This window comes from Littorina saxatilis, linkage group LG13, assembly GCF_037325665.1.
Source record: "Littorina saxatilis isolate snail1 linkage group LG13, US_GU_Lsax_2.0, whole genome shotgun sequence".
In the NCBI taxonomy this organism is placed as follows: Eukaryota; Metazoa; Mollusca; class Gastropoda; order Littorinimorpha; family Littorinidae; genus Littorina; species Littorina saxatilis.
Window position 1 is genome coordinate 561,298 of NC_090257.1, and position 21,249 is coordinate 582,546.

Sequence of the window (21,249 nt, forward strand, 5' to 3'; positions counted from 1 at the left end):
CAGAAAACATTCTTCCCGCGCACCATTCCAGAGTGGAACCGCCTGCCTGTAGAAACTGCCACAGCGCCATCCCTGGCATCCTTTCAGGCCAGGCTGGCAACTCTCCACTGACCCATCATCCCTCCCCCCCCCCCCCTACCCCCAACCTCCCCCCCCCCCCCCCCCTGAACTTCACCCCTGACCAAGCAATAGACCGGAACCACCATCACCCAAGCGTAGCAGATTCATCACCATGCTGATGTTGGCTACCTATCACTAAGAAGAAGAAGAAGAACAGAGTCCTCACTGTCTGTCGTTGTTTTCGATCCGATTCGGTTAGAAGTTGTCTTGCTTGTGCAGAAGAGCTACTTCCGGATCAGAAAGTTTGTTTAGCAAGAAGAGTGCTTCCGGTTGTGTCTGAGCTTCGCGAGAATATTTCTTCGCGTATTTCTTTTTACATAACGTCGGTTTTCAAAAGTATCATACAGTGAAATGTCGAATGAGGAGGAAAACGTAGATGTTGACGGGTTGTCCGGGTCAGACGTAAGTCCACACTATTTCTGCAGATTTTGAGATTTTGTTTTGCTGTGCATGTGGTTTTGTAACTGAGAGCACGTGTTCATTGTTTGTTTACTAACTTGCACACATGGACTGATGCAATCATTCGTATACAGTACACACAGGAACATTACATTGGCAAGCGCTTGTGGCAATATCACATCGTTTGTTTGAAGACATGACAATCGCACGAAAGAGCAGTCAGCAACTAACGCACGCATCTGCTCAGAGGTTATACTTGTGAACTAGGATTCTTCTTCTTCTTCTTTCTTTGGACTGCCGCCTTCATCAAAGTGAAGATTCTGCAGACTTTGGAGAGAGTTGCGAAGATGATTTGCAGCTGGTGTTATCAGATCTGCCCGGGGGTTCAGTGATAGCTAGTGGGGGGTAGAAATAGAGGAGGGAGGTGGGGAGGATCAGGGGCGGGGGGAGGGGGGGTGGGGGTGGGGAGGGGTGTCTAGATCCGGGATTTGAAGGCTTCCAGAGAGGGGCTGAGAGCGACCTCACCCGGGAGCGCGTTCCAGTCCACGATGGTGCGTGGAAAGAAAGACTTCTGGCGGTAGGTTGTGCGGCACAACGGTAGCTGGTAGGCAGCATCGTGAAGGAGTCTGGTGCTTTTGGCGGTGGGATTTGGGGTGGGTGTGTTGCGGGTGTTGATCGACAGCAAGCCATTGGAGAATTTGTACATGGTGATGAGGCGGGCTCTGCGGCGCCGATCTTGAAGTGTGGGCCACTGCAAGTGTTCCAACATGGCGTCAACGCTCGAAGTCTTGCGGTGGCGATTTACAACCCATCGGGCTGCCCTGCGCTGCACAGCTTCGAGACGATCCACGTCCTTGCAGGTGTACGGATCCCACACGGGACTCGCAAATTCCAGGGGAGAACGGATAAGGGCAAAGTAGGCTCTCTGCTTCACTTCCTGTGAGCCGACTCTTAAGTTGCGTCGGAGAAAGCCAAGCATCTGGTTTGCTTTGTTAGTGATGTTTATCGACATGTTTGACTCATAATCATATTCATAACTGTTTCTCTCTGTGTGGTGTGTGTGTGTGTTTGGTTTATGTGAGGCAGAGAGACAATGTGACAGTCACTTTTTGGTTCACAAGTGACTGTCTGTGCCTTACAGTCACACGCACTCACTCACACGGCCGCACTGATCAGTTTAGGAACTCCTTTTTTGTGAAGACGGCACAAGACTGGAATCTACTTGAGGACAATACTGTAACCTCCAAAAGCATTGGCATCTTTAAAGCCAAGCTAGCAGCCGTACACCACCATTAGACTGCCGCACTCTCCCCCGCTGCATTTACGCCAGTCTTCTGGTACCCAGCAGCGTAATCCATCAAGATCAAGACACACAAATAGTGAAATACACACACCACACATGTACTCACACACAAATACACACACCACACATGCACTCATACAGAAACCGTATCTTGTAACATTTTAGACATTGATTGCGGCAGACTGGTATCACACTTTTGTGTGTGTAGAAACTAGAATTACTAGTAACATGATGATGTGTGTTGCTCACTCATGAATCATCAGAATCTTTCAATGTCATCTTAGGGGTGTAAACACAAATATATTTGTGTGTGTATACATAATTGCTGTGGGGGGGGGGGGGGGGTGCACACATTAGTGTGTTTCCATTGTTAGTTTTGCAAATGTAGTGTGTTAATTTTGCTTGTACTTGTCACTGTCAGCGTTCCTTTGTTGTTTAAGGCCTAAAAAAAAAATAGGTGTGGTTACGGTAACCCGACCTACCCTATTTTTAGGGGCCGACCCTGTAACTTTTTATTATGTACAGTAAAAAAAACCCCACAAAAACCAAAAAAAACGAGTGCAAAAAACGCAATGAAAGCGAAAGCCCCCGAGTCGCACACTTATTTCCTTGTCAAGTAGGTTTAATTTGTACACATTAGAAAAAAAAGTTTAAAAAAAAGTGATTGCCTACCTTCCTACCCTATTTTATTTCGCTATGTTACCGTAACCACACCTATTTTTTTTTTTCATAATGTTTATGTGCAGGGATGTTGTTTACACATTCACACCAATAGGACAAATTATGTCCTGAGATGTTCTTCTTCTTCCTCCGTAGAGGACTGGGTTTTTGTGAACGTCTCAGAGTCCTGCGGTTGAGTCACTGTTACCGAGAGTGGCTAGCTCCAGCAAACAGGGAGATTACACACACACAACACTCAGTTACACACACAAATACAATTGTTGTTGTTGTTGTTTCAAACAAACAGAAAAATTGGAAACAAACTTAGTAGTCTTACTCTTGATCTTACTAAGTTACTTTGAGTTTGATTGGCACTCGAGAAGACGACAAAATGGTGGGCTTGTTCTTCGTGGCTATCTTCATGTGTGGGAATAAATGACAAAAGAAACAAACTTAATTTTGTATGTACCTTAGGAAAATGTAAAAGTCCCATTTGCTAAAAGGGACGAAACTTCGCTTTCCGCCGACGTTGTTGTTTTCTCGAATGACACTCCCCACGTTTTCTACTTCTTTTGTTTAGAACTGGTCGTGTACAATACATGTACATGTACCCCCCGCGGGTTAGGGGAAAGAATTTACCCGATGCTCCCCAGCATGTCGTAAGAGGCGACTAACGGATTCTGTTTCTCTTTTTACCCTTGTTAAGTGTTTCTTGTATAGAATATAGTCAATTTTTGTAAAGATTTTAGTCAAGCAGTATGTGAGAAATGTTATGGTAATATATTGTACTACGTTGCAAGCCCCTGGAGCAAATTTTTGATTAGTGCTTTTGTGAACAAGAAACAATTGACAAGTGGCTCTATCCCATCTCCCCCCTTTCCCCGTCGCGATATAATCTTCGTGGTTGAAAACGACGTTAAACACCAAATAAAGAAAGACATGTACATGTAGAAAAACTTGAAAATCCAATAGTGTTAAGCTTCTTCTTCTTCTTCTTCTTCTTCTTCTTCTTCTTCTTCTTCTTCTTCTTCTTCTTCTTCTTTGTAGGCTGAAACTCCCATGTTCACTCATGATTTTGCATGAGTGGGTTTTTACATGTACGACCGTTTTCACCCAGCCATTCAGGCAGCCATACGCCGCTTTCAGGGGAGAAAAAAGTGTTACGCCTTTGTTAGTCTTTTAGGTTTCAGCTTTTTTTTTGGTGCACATCGTCAAAATCTGTCTTCAATCTGAAGGAAACTGAAGCAGACGCAAGACTTGGTCGGTTGAATTTGATTTGTCTCCAGTACTACTTACTTCAGCATGCTGCAAACCAAACAACACAAACGCAGAAAGGGGCCAGGATAACTATCACCTTTGTTTTAAGGTTCTACCGATACCACCGACACCTTGAAACAATGAAAGTGCCCAGATTTCTTTTTACTGCTTTAAGTTTAAGACAGAGACTGAGACAGAGACAGAGACAGAGACTGAGAGGCGTTTTTGTTGACCAAGTGCATACAGGTGTGCCCAAATGGCTCATACTGCAAAGTACAGAAATACAGTACACCACAACGCATGGTCCGCAATGCAAATTCAGTGCACCTTTATGCGAGAGGGCTTGACGACTGTGGTGGATTTGTGTCAACAAAAACTAACGAATACGTGTAACTGCTGTCCTAGGGAATGGAATTTTTCTCGGACAATGACCGCTCTCTGCTTAAAACATTACGACATCGTACTGCCATGTGTTTGTATGAATCAGACCTTTGGTCCAGTTAATTGGAATATGTCAGATGCCAACTGACTTCCATGTATGTGTACCCTTTTTCGTGTGCTTTTTGGGTGTACGTGTATTGTGTGTATGAATATGAGATGGAAAAAGAGGTGGAGAGCAGAATACCCTAAATATCTTCATATTTTCTGCTTTTTAGACACATCGCTGTACATAATTTGATCGTGGCGTTTTCAATTACCTTGAAGTACACTCATTTACATCTTTAGAGCAGACTACATAATTGAATGCACCATTGCAGTAGCATTTGGCGTTTCTCTAACAAACTTTGTTCACCATGCTTCCTTCTAGTTCTACATCTATAATTCAGCCTCATTAATATTTCTTCTCATTTTGTTTTTGTTTATTAACAGGACTCTTACTACACAGATGGTGAGGATGATCAAGATGATGAAAACGGTGACCAGGTGGAAACTACCAGTACATCGAGGCGGGTATGTTTCTGTAATGAAGCTACACAGGAATATTCTCATAGACTGTTAACTTTTACATTTTATGAGGAAGTTCAGGTGTTGCGAATCATTCATTAATCCTATTCAAGTGGAGGTAGAGAGAAAGTGAGTGCTGTGTTACTGTTCTGCGATGACAAATTATTATTTGATTAAATGCTCATACTATGGTCATAGTCATACTATGGTCATAGTCATACTATGGTCATAGTCATACTATGGTCATAGTCATACTATGGTCATAGTCATACTATGGTCATAGTCATACTATGGTCATAGTCATACTATGGTCAGATGTTTAGAATTTCATAAAGGGACACTCTCAGAATAGGCTTTTTGTATGTCACAGTCATTAGGAATTCAAAGTAGAGTTTTGGTTTTGAACGGGGGTGGGGGGGGGGGGGGGCAATTAAGTAAGTCTTGATGGGGGGGGGGGGGGGGGCAATTGAGTAAGTCTTGATGGGGGGTGGGGGGGGCAATTAAGTAAGTCTTGATGGGGGGGGGGGGCAATTTAGTAAGTCTTGATGGGGGGGGGCAATTAAGTAAGTCTTGATGGGGGGGGGGGGGGGGGGCGCAATTAAGTAAGTCTTGATGGGGCAGCAAAATGAAATGCAAACAACTGTTAGTTTTACTTTTAGCACTCATGTCATTCAAATCTCTGTGATTTCGCGGATTTCCGCAAAAGCAAAAAAAAAAAAAGTGTTTTTCTTTATGTTTTCTTGTGTATAAGGATCGCGTCTGGTCGCAGTTCCTGGTGGAAAACAGGTCACACTAGATCTTGTGCCCTACGCGAGACTGCCATAAACTGCTGAGTTCAGTTTCACTTTGATAAGATCAGTCTGATACAGTACTGCTACACTGAATGATCCAAGCCAAACCTAACTGGACTACCCAGCAGGAGTGTTAAACAGCTGGCGGCGCTGGGAGTGCGAGACTGCGGGGTACTGGTCGAGTGGTCATATCCTCATCTCGTTACGCTACGTTGTAGACCCTTTCTCCGTTCCTGCATTTCTGGGTACACAAGAGGTAAAGGTACATGATTGCATGTAGCGTGCTGGTGTTTATGCGATGTGAGTAAAAATGATATGCCATCATAGGTGCTTGTCAAATTATGTGTACATTTGTTAAAATCTTGCATCTGTGTTGGCAGATTCCCAAACGGAAAGTCGCTCACCATAACGCTCTGGAAAAACAACGCAGAAATGATCTGACGGCTGCCTTTGACACCCTCCTGAACACGATTAAAAAAGATTCGCCTACAACACCTAAGGTGAGGATTGTAAGCTTTATGCTGAAAAGGTGGTTCTTGCATCAAACCTATTTAATTATGTGGAAGTATCTATATTTTCTGTAGTAATTAGTATATTTCCTTATTCAGATTAAATCATTGGTAGATGCTTGAAATAATCAAAATGTTGACTTTTTTGTACATTGAAAAGTGGTGGATAAAAATAACAGATTTGAAACGATTTATAGAATTGATTGCTGGCAATTACGTGACAGTCACGGTGAGGCGCAAACAAAATGTGTTACCTAAATTGAAAGTTAAAACACACCATCCATCAGTGTCAAACACCCGTTTGTACACACATTCAAGCATATTCACACACACACACACACACACACACACATTCACACACTGACTTTCTCTCCCACACACTGGGGGACAGACTGGGGGACAGACTGGCAAGAATGCTGCACAACCAGACAAGCTGACACATAGCTTGTTTTCTGTGTGGGCTTAATTTGCTTACATGTTTGCTGACTCGTAGTGATACATACAGTCAGCATATTTTGACTGAGGCTTGAAAGTGATACATACAGTCAGCATATTTTGACTGAGGCTTGAAAGTGATACAGACAGTCAGCATATTTTGACTGAGGCTTGAAAGTGATACATACAGTCAGCATATTTTGACTGAGGCTTGAAAGTGATACATACAGTCAGCATATTTTGACTGAGGCTTGAAAGTGATACATACAGTCAGCATATTTTGACTGAGGCTTGAAAGTGATACATACAGTCAGCATATTTTGACTGAGGCTTGAAAGTGATACATACAGTCAGCATATTTTGACTGAGGCTTGAAAGTGATACATACAGTCAGCATATTTTGACTGAGGCTTGAAAGTGATACATACAGTCAGCATATTTTGACTGAGGCTTGAAAGTGATACAGACAGTCAGCATATTTTGACTGAGGCTTGAAAGTGATACATACAGTCAGCATATTTTGACTGAGGCTTGAAAGTGATATGTACACATCAAAAGTTTACAAAGGATGGTTGTGAAGAGTGGAGTGTTTTGTTTTGCAGATGTCAAGAGATGCAATTATTGCGGAAGCTTTGGACAAGGTGAAATTCATGACAGAGGAGCACAAACAGATCCTGGCACTGACGGAAAAAGTGAAGCAGTTTTCCAAGAAAGTCAATGATCGTAAGTTACTCTGCCTCTTTCAGCACGCAGGTTTGGGGGTAATGGAGGTTTGAGAACGGTAGGAATGCAAGTTAAATGGCGTCAATAGCAAAAGACACCATCCATCAGTGTCAAACACCATCACAGTGTCATGGAAATACACTCTTGTTCCAAAGTGAAGCAACCAGGTGTCATATATATATATATATCTGACACGCAATGTTTGTAGATTAATCAAACTGAACTGAACTGCTGGAATCGGTTTATTTGTGTTTTGAGTAATCATGTATGGTTCTATGTTAATTAAATCGCCCAACCTTGATTGATGGCAGAATCTTGCAGCAAAGTGTTTTATTATTTTAAAGCAAATATTGTCCCAAGTACAGACATTCGGCTTGAAGGTGCGGCGGAGAAGCCACATTTGAAAAAGTTAGCATTATATAAAATGTCATGATTGAAGGTTTGAGAGTTCTCTCTGTTCTCCAGCCTTTAAAGGGATATGTAGCAATGGTTTGGAAACCAAGGTAAAACGACACTGATAGACTCTGCAGGGGAGATAATCGTAGTTTCTGTTTCGGTCAGCCATTTTGAACGGTATCGACATCATTTATCAGATAAAAGTTCATAAACATTAAGAAATGGCGTCAGTTGATAGGCTGAAGGGTAGAAATATGGAGAACAGTTTTTATTGATGCATTTTAAGTAATTGATAGGCAGTTTTCTATTTGGTCAAGCAACGAAAAAGGTGTAGTTACTTGTTGTTGTTGCAATCGATAAGTGAGCCAGTCTGCATGGTCCGAATTGGTAAAGTAACAGGAAAATGTTGTCTGGGCCAGAGTGGGTGTGTCAGTTAGCTTTAAAGGATAACCCGGCATGCTGCTTTAAAGGGTAACCCGGCATGCTGCTGGCTTCGTTTATCTCAAACACCAGCAAGGGTTCAAAGAATAGTTAGGCGGTGAAAGTGTAGCTAGGTAGAAACATAACCGCCCGGACTGTTAGAGTATCTGGTGATACTTGACTAAACAGTCCTTAAACTAGGTAGAAACATAACCGCCCAGACTGTTAGAGTATCAGGTGATACTTGACCAAACAGTCCTTAACACTATTGTGACTAGCACTGCCACGGCGTTAACGTCCTGCCTGCCCAACCTTGCCACCAAGAAACTTCCCAAAAATCAGTAATTGTAAAGAAATCTGTCTAGCAAGCTTGAATTAAGTCCAATCACCACCAAATTTTGTGTACTAATTCAAAAATGGATGCCCAGTTCAGTCGTGCTATTTATAAGTTTGTCACGCGATTTGTTTTAGCAAAGGGGGGGTGAAAGGGGGATAATTTGTGTTTTTTAACGTTTTTTTGTGTGTGTTTTATTTTCCACTGCTTTTTTAAAAAGTTATTTTTTAACAGAAAGTATTATAAATAATGTTATAACCAAACAAGGTGTAAAACCTATGAATTAGCTGAAATATTGTTAACATTGTACACAGAAATAAGGAGACAGTACAAAGAAAAAAACAAGCAACTCACGCATTCACTCACAGCATCCTGACTCAAATGAAACAAAACTGTAACACTCACCAAATGATGTCTAGGTAATCCATATTGAATATAAGTCACATTTTCACAACAAAGTACCAACTGTACACCTATGAACATTTCCAAAAGGATTAGAAGGCTCCAGCCATCCATTGTTATCAGTGCTGCCACGCCCCCATAGCTCCTGCACGATTCCGAGATACATGTTCGTCTAGCAGTATCACCCCCTACCACGTGTAGTTTGCCGACTCGTACTAGCAACAACGGGACTGTTTCTTCCTCAATATCACTGCTATTATCGCTTTCTTGAGGCTAAAACGACACGATGTATCATGATCTACAGGATCCTCAAGATCCAACATCCGGAGAATCTCCTCCCGTGACAAGGCTCGCCTTCGATTCATTTTTTTTGTTTGAAAACACCACGCAAATCTGCACTAATTTGATCAAGCCGGAAGAGAAAACCACGTGTATCAAGGGAAACAACTCAATTTATTGCAATCTTCAAAAACCGGGAAGCAATCACGAGTCTTGTACCTTGTATGACTGATACTGAAAAATGCGCGTCCCGTCCATGGGCGTGTCAGCGCGGTTACTGATTTATCAGCGTCCCGTCGCGAAAGTGTTAAACTAGGTAGAAACATAACCGCCCAGACTGTGAGAGTATCTGGTGATACTTGACTGTAGAAACATAACCGCCCAGATGGTTAGAGTATCAGGTGATACTTGACTGTAGAAACATAACCGCCCGGACTGTCAGAGTATCTGGTGACACTTGACTAAACAGTCCTTAAACTAGGTAGTTGGGAGGGGCGTTATGACTTCAGTGACCTGCATGATCCAGATAGTGCCTTCGGGTTTCTGGTCTGATCATGTACGGTACAAGCAAATAGGGGGATGATGATTTAGGTGTCAGGGTGAACTAGGAACAGAATAATATTAGTGGTGCGCCACCGGTTCTTTAAAAAAAAAAAAAAGGTCACGTAGAGGTCTCAGACCAACTTTATACTTCCCTGTGAGGGAAGAACCGTTCTTCCATTTCGTGCCCAACAAAACTAAATAGGTTGGGTGAAAGTTCGTTAGCGATAAAATATCCCATAAAGGATCAAACTAGTTCGCTCGACGTGCAAGGCCTCACAAACATGTTTCAGGGGGATCGGAGGATAGGTAACTTGGTACTTTTATATTAATAGCCTATTTTGAGAATTGCCTTTTAAATGCGACCCGGGGTTTTTGAGTCACTTGAGAAAAAGTGACTCTATGTAATCGGTCAGTGTTAGTCCGTCCGGCCGGCCGTCCGTAGACACCACCTTAACGTTGGACTTTTCTCGGAAACTATCAAAGCGATCGGGCTCATATTTTGTTTAGTCGTGACCTCCAATGACCTCTACACTTTAACAATGGTTTCGTTGACCTTTGACCTTTTTCAAGGTCACAGGTCAGCGTCAAAGGAAAAATTAGACATTTTATATCTTTTCTCGGAAACTATCAAAGCGATCGGGCTCATATTTTGTTTAGTCGTGACCTCCAATGACCTCTACACTTTAACGATGGTTTCGTTGACCTTTGACCTTTTTCAAGGTCACAGGTCAGCGTCAAAGGAAAAATTAGTCATTTTATATCTTTGACAAAGTTCATCGGATGTGATTGAAACTTTGTAGGATTATTCTTTACATCAAAGTATTTACATCTGTAGCCTTTTACGAACGTTATCAGAAAAACAAGGGAGATAACTAGCCTTTTCTGTTCGGCAACACACAACTTAACGTTGGGCTTTTCTCGGAAACTATAAAAGTGACCGGGCTCAAATTTTATGTGAACGTGACTCATTGTGTTGTGAATAGCAATTTCTTCCTGTCCATCTGATGCCTCATATAATATTCAGAACTGCGAAAGTGACTCGATCGAGCGTTTGCTCTTCTTGTGTAGAAAATGTGATGTTTTTGATAATATATTTGACTTGTAATCAATTTGACTGAGTTTGCAGACTTTTCTAACATTGTTGATTAAAACATTTCATAGAAAAGTTATAACCAAGCGTGGGCTCCGTTTATCTATCAAAGTTATTTTTTGTGTTTAGTTGAAGTCATCTTTCTTCTCGTCATCTTCCTACATTAGAGATTAGTCAGGCCGGCATTTTTAGAGAACGAAGGGTAGTTTAGGCCGCAGACAGGTTTGTGAAGTGCAGGCACTAGGGTACAAACACAACGCCAGGGAGACGAGACATCAGAGTAAATTTAGAGAAAAGTGCACACACCTACAATCATATCTGCAATGCTGGACAGTGTTAATTTTTGTATGGTATTAACAAATGTTTATTTTAGTTCTCACACACTCACATATTCATTCACCAGTTTTCCTTCTGTCATGATTTGAGTTTTCTTGATAACTAATATATATTAGAAGTTAGGATTTTATTTAAGGCATGAAATACACAAACCACACACCAACACAACACAACACACACGCCGGCGCGCGCACAAGACCAGGAACAGTGTCTTTAATAAGCAGCCAATGACAGCCCGGTATTTACTCATCGGCCATCATGTATTTCATGGTCTTAACAAGGGGCTTCCACTGTATTGCATCTCTTGTTCCTTGCTGCTTTCAGTGAAGAAGGAAAAGGACGAGGAAGACGGACTGAGTGACGCAGACTCAGGGGTGGAAGGCCTGTCAAGTCAGGGTAGCACCACAGCAGAGGCAGGCAGCTCCACTGAAGTTGGACGGAAAGTTACGATCGCACACCACAAGTCTGGCCACAGTCAGAAGAGAAAATCAAGCCCTGGCCAGGCTAGTGGTAAAAAGATGAGAAAAACGGACTGAACAACTTTTTCTGTGTGTGTTAAAATTCAAATTCTTCCAACAAATAAGAACACCAGGCTTCGTGTGCATGCAAAAGTGCTCATCTGGGTTGGACTTAGGCGCTGTGTCGGATTGTTTCAAATTGCGATTGAGACTTAACCAATCCCACCCAGTGCTTGGGTTCCACCCAGTTGGGTTCTTTCTCATGCATACCACCCAAGGTGGAGTCAACAAGAGACACTTTCTTGATGCAGCTTTTTGTCCTGCAGTAACTGTTACCATTCAAGCAGCTGATTTCCATCTTCAGGGCCACTCAGCAGCAACAGAGTTGTTTTGTCTGCAGTTGTTTTAGCAGTTCATGCTTGCCTGGAGGTTCCTTTTTTGCAACGTTTCATGTCTGTCTGTCTTCAAACGTACACCTCGGCAAGACTTTGAAACACATTTCAAATCGCTGAAAACGTTGCCATCGCTCAAACCTTTTTTGCTGTGAGGGAAAGGTGAAGCCAAAGACAGTCTTAAACTTTGGAAAATTGCCTAAACTTTAAGGGGCTTTTCGGCAACTTTGCCACGCTAAAAAAAAACCCCACAAAAACTCGTACAATACATCTCAGTTATGTACATGTGGTAGCTTGAGTATATGAGTGCTTGTGAAACGAAAAGTGAAGAAAGGATAGATGCATTAGTGTTGCCATTGCTTGGTTTCAACATTAGTGTTGCCATTGCTTGGTTTCAACATTAGTGTTGCCATTGCTTGGTTTCAACATTAGTGTTGCCATTGCTTGGTTTCAACATTAGTGTTGCCATTGCTTGGTTTCAACATTAGTGTTGCCATTGCTTGGTTTCAACATTAGTGTTGCCATTGCTTGGTTTCAATATTAGTGTTGCCATTGCTTGGTTTCAACATTAGTGTTGCCATTGCTTGGTTTCAACATTAGTGTTGCCATTGCTTGGTTTCAACATTAGTGTTGCCATTGCTTGGTTTCAACATTAGTGTTGCCATTGCTTGGTTTCAACATTAGTGTTGCCATTGCTTGGTTTCAACATTAGTGTTGCCATTGCTTGGTTTCAACATTAGTGTTGCCATTGCTTGGTTTCAACATTAGAGCTGTTTGAGCGTAGCGCAGGAGGTTAGATAGATCTGTTTTCCAGTTTGGAACTTAACTGTTCTCCCTTTCCAGGGTATTTTTGAAGTGTAAGACTAGGGCTGTTACTGTTAGTTCCTTCTTTGTCTCCCCATGTGGCATGATGCCATGTGAGGCATCCAGTGATTTCATTTGGCATTGACGGAAGGCAAAAATGGCTAAACTTCATGTAAACTGTCTAAAACATTGTTGTCATTTCAGAACTATCAATCTTTTTCACACTGAGGAAAAGGTTATGCCTAGGTATCCATAAACATCCCCGAATTGCCTAATCATTTATCACCATTTGGCTGAAGACAATATTCTGAGCAACTTCCATGCATGTGCATGACTTGGTCGTATGGCTACAGTGCACATGTACCTGTAGGGTCTTGTTTTGCTGATTACAGACACATGTACCAGTAGGGTATTGTTTTGCTAGTTACAGACACATGTACCAGTAGGGTATTGTTTTGCTAGTTACAGACACATGTACCAGTAGGGTATTGTTTTGCTAGTTACAGACACATGTACCAGTAGGGTATTGTTTTGCTAATTACAGACACATGTACCAGTAGGGTATTGTTTTGCTAATTACAGACACATGTACCAGTAGGGTATTGTTTTGCTGATAACAGACACATGTACCAGTAGGGTATTGTTTTGCTAATTACAGACACATGTACCAGTAGGGTATTGTTTTGCTAATTACAGACACATGTACCAGTAGGGTATTGTTTTGCTAATTACAGACACATGTACCAGTAGGGTATTGTTTTGCTAATTACAGACACATGTACCAGTAGGGTCTTGTTTTGCTGATTACAGACACATGTACCAGTAGGGTATTGTTTTGCTGATAACAGATACATGTACTCGTTTGATATTGTCCAACGGCAGCTATTTATTTACCTTCTAAGGGACAGAACTCCTTCTTGAATCACTCTCAGTGAAACATTTACTGTCAGCTTGGTGTAGCAAGAGTTCCGTAGGCACTGCGTCTTAGTCCATTGCTAGTTTGCACCATACTCTGGACCCTCCCCCCCCCCCCCCCCCCCCCACCCCCCACCCAGAAGACTGCGAGAAATCTGGTTTTAAAAGAGAGGGAGTTTTGTTAAAATGTGCAAACCTCATGGACAGAAAGTCTGCAAAAGACAGGGGGGGGGGGGGGGGGGGGGGGGGTCTGACTTCAAGTGTTGTTTTTGTCGTTGAGCCCACCCACGCCAAACACTTGCAGGGTCATTGGGAACAGGAAAGACAACTCTGTCTCGTTGAGCCCACCCACGCCTAACACTTGCAGGGTCATTGGGAACAGGAAAGACAACTCTGTCTCGTTGAGCCCACCCACGCCTAACACTTGCAGGGTCATGGGGAACAGGAAAGACAACTCTGTCTCGTTGAGCCCACCCACGCCAAACACTTGCAGGGTCATTGGGAACAGGAAAGACAACTCTGTCATCCACATGTAAAGATTACAGGGGAACCCGTCGTCTAAGACCCTCCAGTTTCAGACTCCCTCTCTTTTTTGACCTGGATTGTTCAGATGTTTTGTTCATAGCCTCTGTAAATTTACCTCCATTTTAAGACTCTCTCCATTTTAAGACTCCCTCCTTTTTAAGACTCCCTCCTTTTTAAGACTCCCTCCTTTTTAAGACCTGATTTTCTCAGATTTTGTAAGGTCTTAAAAGGGGGGTTCTACTGTAGTTGTCAGACTGTCTTCAATAAACCAGTCATTTGGGCAGCAAATGGGGGGGATTGGTACCGATTGCCATGTACATTGGGGGGGGGGGGGGGATTGGTACCGATTGCCATGTACATTACATGTATTTTGCTCTGTATTGTTGACTGAGTTTTTCTTTTGTACATAAGACTTCCTCATGTGTACATAATGTGTTGCTATGTGTTGCTATGCTAATTGCTGAATGATTCAATAGTGATCTAGCTTTAGGGTCAGTCTGATTCAATGGAAATATGAAATGACTACTACAGAAAAGAGTGGACTGAAGACAGCAATTATACAGTGAAGAAATAGAGTACTGAATACACAAAGTACTGGGAAGGATAATTTATCGAAGAAATGAAATAACACAGAGAAACTGCACTGAAAATGTGTAAATGTACTTAGAAAACAAAACGTTACATTTACCAGTACCCAAAGGTCTTTTTGAAGTAGACAGACAAACACTTAGGAAACAGATAATGAACTTATCTCAAGATAGTGTGGCTACTTGCTTGCAGAATGCTGAACTTATCTCAAGATAGTGTAGCTACTTGCTTGCAGAGTGCTGAACTTATCTCAAGATAGTGTGGCTACTTGCTTGCAGAATGCTGACAAAGTTCATTATCTGTTTCATTAGTGTTTCTCTGTCAACTTCCAAGACCTTTGGGTCGACGTACCAGTAAATGTAACGTTTTGTTTTGACAATAATAAACGTTCCAATTACCCACCATGCTTGTCTCTTGATTCTGAATGTTGGAACGTTGGCCGTCTCTGTGTTTGGATTGTTATCGATCTGGTGGAGGACTGTTTTTTGTCTCACACTGGTAAGAGGTTAATAGGCAGCATAGACAAGGATGTTTTTTAACGTGTGCTATGCAATTTGTGTTTACTATGATTGATTTATGCTAAATGTTTTGTTTGTGATTTGCAAACGCAAGTAATACATGTAGTGGGAACAAATTGTGCTTGTTGTTGATGATCGACACTGCTGTCAACAGAGAGAAGTTGATGAAGAACTTATTTGTGTTTTATAGGCATTTATTAGGTGCTGTCAAGTAACGTATGTGTGTGAGTGTGTGAAGTACCCATTTGTATTTGCGTGTGTGTCTATGAAGTACTCGTTTGTGTTTGCATGTGTGAGGTACCCATTTGTGTGTGCGTGTGAAGTACTTAGTTTTGTGAATTGTGAAAGAGTCTGCATCTGTGTGTGGATGTTTTTGTCTATTTCTGCAAGTTGTCAAAAAGCAGCATTTTTGTGTGTGAAGGGCGCAATTTGGCTTGATGTACGTGTGTGTGTGTGTGTGTGTGTGTGTGTGTGTGTGTGTCCATGTCTTCTGATTATCAAAGAGCAGCATATGGATTTTTGTGTGTGTGTTTATTATTATGACAACAAATTGGCGAAGACAGCAGACTCCCAGCACACCTTTTTTCTTTCAGTGTGTGAGCAGGTCAGTTATCTCAAAATATGCTTTTGACTTGTTTTTCTTTTTCAATTATACTCATGAATTTTCATGTACGAATTCAATTTCAAACTATCACAATAATTGGTTCCTCTGTAAATATTGTTAACAACATTACTCCCCAATATTGACTTCTTGGTGTTTTCTTAGTATGTTTGTGACTGGTTGTGTTACTTTTTAAACTGTGTGTGTGTGTGTGTGTGTGTGTGTGTGTAGATCTGTTAATATGCAAGGTTGTAGAGTAGTAGTAGCAAGTGCACATTTGTACAGTAGTATCAGTTTGACGGAAACAGGCTCTTCGCAGCAAAATACCACCATGATTAACAATGGCAGATAATGGTTGAAGGGAGGTAATTGCAAATCAATCTTTGGGATAATAGCTTCAAGATTGAACGTTTTTCTCATTGCAAGAGGGGAATGGAGATGAGGAATATGATTAACATATACAGCAAGAGAAGGGGGGGGGGGGTATTTGACTCATGCAAATTAATTACAATTATTTCAAGCATTTCATATCAGCTAATATTGATAACAAACTCGTCTTGTGAGGTTAAAGTTGTGCCATAACAGGCAAAGTAGAAAATATTAATAACCAAATAAGGGAAATAATCTATGCAGAACTGAATGACCAAGCGTCTGACGTGGATTACTGGACTTGGACGAAAGGCCGTTGAGAGAGAGAGAAATCAAATCAAATCAAATTTTATTTTTCGAGGGTTGTGGCATAAGCAATACAACGAACTTTTTTTCAACCAGCCTTCGCCCAGAGAGGGGACTAATCTAATCACATATTTACACGGATATTAACGTAGAAAAAAAGGTAGAGAAAAACAACAACATATGAATATTTACATATTATACACAAATATAAAGCGTCGTATATATATATATGTAACGTAGTGAAAACAATGCTGAATACACATGCATGAGTAAATGTGTTATTAAAGCTTTGAGTGTTTTTGTGTGGATATAATGAACACTGATGCTTTGGACAAATGAAAATATAACTAAACGAAGTCTTCCATCACTGTGATTTTTCGTAATTTAACATTAAATACAGTGAAAGGTGTTTTTTGAAAGTATTGGGACTCGCACAAATTCCGGGAGAGAATTCCACAGGACGCTACCAGAATAGGCTAAGCTTGATTTGAAGAGATCTATCCTTGGAATTGGGACGTTAAACTTTCGGTTTGGTTTGACTTTAAAGTTTGCAACGAAAGTTCGTGGTGCACGGCCGGAAAGTATTTTGTGAAGGAGCACGCCTTCATTTAATTTAAATCTTTCTTTTAATGGGAGAATCTTAAGTTTCTTATAATCATCAAATACAAGACTGGAATGTTTTAGTAAAATTAGTTTCAGCGCTCGCCTCCAGAGAGGGAGAAGGAGAGATCTTATTTGTGAAAGCTAGTTTCTCGGTCTCCAGTCACTCTTCTACTGTGAAATGAGAGGCAACGGGAACACAAGCCAGCGTTTAACTTCCATTGTCGTCACATTGTGTCCTGATAGTTACAAATAGTGCCTGGGTGCCAAACGTTATATCCTTTATTGGACGCCGGCTCACATTTGTGTATTTATATTTGTGGTAATTTAAACATTAATTATGTGTTTCACACATTTTTCCAACCTTACTTTTAAATCAAATTGATTGAAATTTGGTTCAACGCTCCTTGACTCAGTCCGGACTATGGAATTGCATTTCAGTTCGGAAGCTTAATTTAAACTTAATTAGTTTGGTAATTAAAGTTATCATTGAAACCGAATTTTCGCTCACAGACTAACAATCATTGCATTGTATTCCTCATCATTTCCTGGATCCATAAAGATACAGGTACGTTATGCCTACTTTGACAATGCGCTCAGAATTAAAGAAACTCGTTTTTTTGCAAATTAGGTCTTATGTTGGAATGCTCCACCCCTTGCCCTAACGTCACCAGTTCCCCCCGCCACCTCCCTCTCCATTTTGCGTCAGGCCCACTATTTCCAGCCCCACCGAAACTGGTTTCGGCTTGCCAGGTTTTAGTAGTCTGGACGGATTTTCAAAGTCGATCTTTTTACAAACTTGACTAAATGTTTTAACATAGACGGGGAATCGAGACGAGGATGGTGCTGGTGGTGGCGTGTGTGTGTGTGTGTGTACAGGGTGACCCAAAAAATTGCAACCCACAAAATTGCTAATGACTTCTATACATCCGCTCAATTTCGAAACCACGTACTGTTGGGTCGATCCCCGAATCTGGAAACTCTTTTTGAAATTGCACAAAAGTCAGACCATTTGACCAACAAACTTACCATTTTGTGGATGGGTTATGCATAATCTGAAGTTAATGTACACCAAATATGAATTAATTCAACGAGCAGAATGAATATGATGCAGAATGTATAAGTAGTTTTGTGGGTTGCATCTTTGTGGGCCACCCTGCAGCTTTGAAGGTCCACTCACAGGCAGAAGGTATCGTCCACTTACCTTCCGCCTGTGGTCCACTCCGCCTCGTGAAAACAGGTCGCATCACCGCCTCAGATCTGTTCTGGCTTTTACACTGGATGAGAACATCTCGGCCTGCGCTTGGTCACATACCACAATGAAGAGCCTGGTTCAGCTCTGTGCACAGTGTTAGTTTTGTTTTTGTTTTTTAAGAATCTTCTTCTTCTTCTGCGTTCGACTAAGAATCGTTAAGAATCAATTCCATAAAAAGCATTGGTCTCTTTTTCGGAAATATATTCATAAAAAAATTCAAACTCGCCACAGCAAGCAGCCAGGGTGTTGACTTTCGGTTAGTGACCCAGTGGAGGGATGGTCTTATCCCGTGTGACCAAGTGGAGGGATGGTCTTATCCCGTGTGACCAAGTGGAGGGATGGTCTTATCCCGTGTGACCGCCAAGTGGAGGGATGGTCTTATCCCGTGTGACCAAGTGGAGGGATGGTCTTATCTCATGTGACCAAGTGGAGGGATGGTCTTATCCCATGTGACCAAGTGGAGGGACGGTCTTATCCCATGTGACCAAGTGGAGGGGCGGTCTTATCCCATGTGACCAAGTGGAGGGACGGTCTTATCCCATGTGACCATGTGGAGGGATGGTCTTATCCCATGTGACCAATGGAGGGATGGTCTTATCCCATGTGACCAAGTGGAGGGACGGTCTTATCCCATGTGACCAAGTGGAGGGACGGTCTTATCCCATGTGACCATGTGGAGGGATGGTCTTATCCCATGTGACCAATGGAGGGATGGTCTTATCCCATGTGACCATGTGGAGGGATGGTCTTATCCCATGTGACCAATGGAGGGATGGTCTTACCCCATGTGACCAATGGAGGGATGGTCTTATCCCATGTGACCAAGTGGAGGGATGGTCTTACCCCATGTGACCAATGGAGGGATAGTCTTATCCCATGTGACCAAGTGGAGGGATGGTCTTATCCCATGTGACCAATGGAGGGATGGTCTTATCCCATGTGACCAAGTGGAGGGATGGTCTTATCCCATGTGACCAATGGAGGGATGGTCTTATCCCATGTGACCAAGTGGATATGGTCTTATCCCATGTGACCAAGTGGAGGGATGGTCTTATCCCATGTGACCAAGTGGAGGGATGGTCTTATCCCATGTGACCAAGTGGAGGGATGGTCTTATCCCATGTGACCAATGGAGGGATGGTCTTATCCCATGTGACCAAGTGGATATGGTCTTATCCCATGTGACCAAGTGGAGGGATGGTCTTATCCCATGTGACCAAGTGGAGGGATGGTCTTATCCCATGTGACCAATGGAGGGATGGTCTTATCCCATGTGACCAAGTGGAGGGATGGTCTTATCCCATGTGACCAATGGAGGGATGGTCTTATCCCATGTGACCAAGTGGATATGGTCTTATCCCGTGTGACCAAGTGGAGGGATGGTCTTATCCCATGTGACCAATGGAGGGATGGTCTTATCCCATGTGACCAAGTGGAGGGATGGTCTTATCCCATGTGACCAATGGAGGGATGGTCTTATCCCGTGTGACCAAGTGGAGGGATGGTCTTATCCCGTGTGACCAAGTGGAGGGATGGTCTTATCCCGTGTGACCAAGTGGAGGGATGGTCTTATCCCATGTGAAAAAGTGGAGGGATGGTCTTATCCCGTGTGACCAAGTGGAGGGATGGTCTTATTCCATGTGACCAAGTGGAGGGATGGTCTTATCCCATGTGACCAAGTGGAGGGATGGTCTTATCCCATGTGACCAAGTGGAGGGATGGTCTTATCCCGTGTGACCAAGTGGAGGGATGGTCTTATCCCATGTGACCAAGTGGAGGGATGGTCTTATCCCGTGTGACCAAGTGGAGGGATGGTCTTATCCCGTGTTAAAGCCTGGTGAGATCTGTGACGGGGAGGCGAACTATTTTCACGAGTGGGCCTATACCTTCACCGGATCACGCTTCGGACTACACAGTCCGGATGATGTGGGACGTGTACGACCCATACTTTCCAAAGAAGGATTCAACGTAAAAAGTATGGGTCGTACACGACCCACGCCATCCGAATAAGGATAAACAACGTAAAATTCCTTACGTAATTCCATATGGGTCGTCCACGACCCACATCATCCGGACTGTGTAGTTCAAATTACGTCATCGTGTATTTGTTTGTTTACAAAGATAATCTTTCAAAAGGTGGGCAATGGGAAGGTCGTATAGTGATTGGAGATTACATGAAGTCTCAATTAAAAACTCCAAATAGTTTAAGAGATAAAGACGATTTTGTGAGGTTCTGGGTCGTCTACGACCCACAAAGCACGGTGAAGATGAAAGCAAGTAGTATGCATCTGCGATATAAATTCATCACAAATGTCTGCACCAGAAAATGTTGGTGATTGGTATGTGGCGAAGTAGGGGGATTGTTTGTTTGTTTGTTTGTTTGCTTAACGCCCAGCCGACCACGAAGGGCCATATCAGGGCGGTGCTGCTTTGACATATTACGTGCGCCACACACAAGACAGAAGTCGCAGCACAGGCTTCATGTCTCACCCAGTCACATTATTCTGACACCGGACCAACCAGTCCTAGCACTAACCCCATAATGCCAGACGCCAGGCGGAGCAACCACTAGATTGCCAATTTGAAAGTCTTAGGTATGACCCGGCCGGGGTTCGAACCCACGACTTCCCGATCACGGGGCGGACGCCTTACCACTAGGCTAACCGTGCCGGTAGTAGGGGGATGGTCTTATCCCATGTAAAACACAGGGGCGCAGTGGGCCTTCAAGTGATTAAATCATGAAAACAATCCAGGCTGCACAGAAAGCATGTTGGCTGTAGATGCTTGCCGGGTGTCTGTCCAAGTGATTAAATCATGAAAACAATCCAGGCTGCACAGAAAGCATGTTGGCTGTAGATGCTTGCCGGGTGTCTGTCCAAGTGATTAAATCATGAAAACAATCCAGGCTGCACAGAAAGCATGTTGGCTGTAGATGCTTGCCGGGTGTCTGTCCAAGTGATTAAATCATGAAAACAA

The 21,249-nt window shown here is 42.6% G+C and overlaps 1 protein-coding gene across 1 annotated transcript; it reads left to right on the forward strand.

Annotated features, from left to right (window-relative positions):
- The first annotated feature begins 377 nt into the window (after window positions 1–377).
- Window positions 378–13,732, forward strand: LOC138946209 (protein max-like). The gene is made up of 5 exons (XM_070317725.1): window positions 378–522; window positions 4,610–4,690; window positions 5,856–5,975; window positions 7,022–7,142; window positions 11,267–13,732. Exons 1-5 carry the CDS (start codon window positions 472–474, stop codon window positions 11,476–11,478), a joined length of 585 nt encoding a protein of 194 aa, XP_070173826.1. The 5' UTR covers window positions 378–471; the 3' UTR covers window positions 11,479–13,732.
- The last annotated feature ends 7,517 nt before the right edge of the window (window positions 13,733–21,249 follow it).

What these genes read in the sequence shown, in the direction of transcription:
- LOC138946209 (XM_070317725.1), top strand. Translation starts at nt 472, where the DNA reads ATGTCGAATGAGGAGGAAAACGTAGATGTTGACGGGTTGTCCGGGTCA. An exon ending in ACGGGTTGTCCGGGTCAGAC is followed by an intron (nt 523 to 4,609) that starts GTAAGTCCACAC and finishes GTTTATTAACAG; the next exon opens with GACTCTTACTACACAGATGG. An exon ending in ATTCGCCTACAACACCTAAG is followed by an intron (nt 5,976 to 7,021) that starts GTGAGGATTGTA and finishes TTTGTTTTGCAG; the next exon opens with ATGTCAAGAGATGCAATTAT.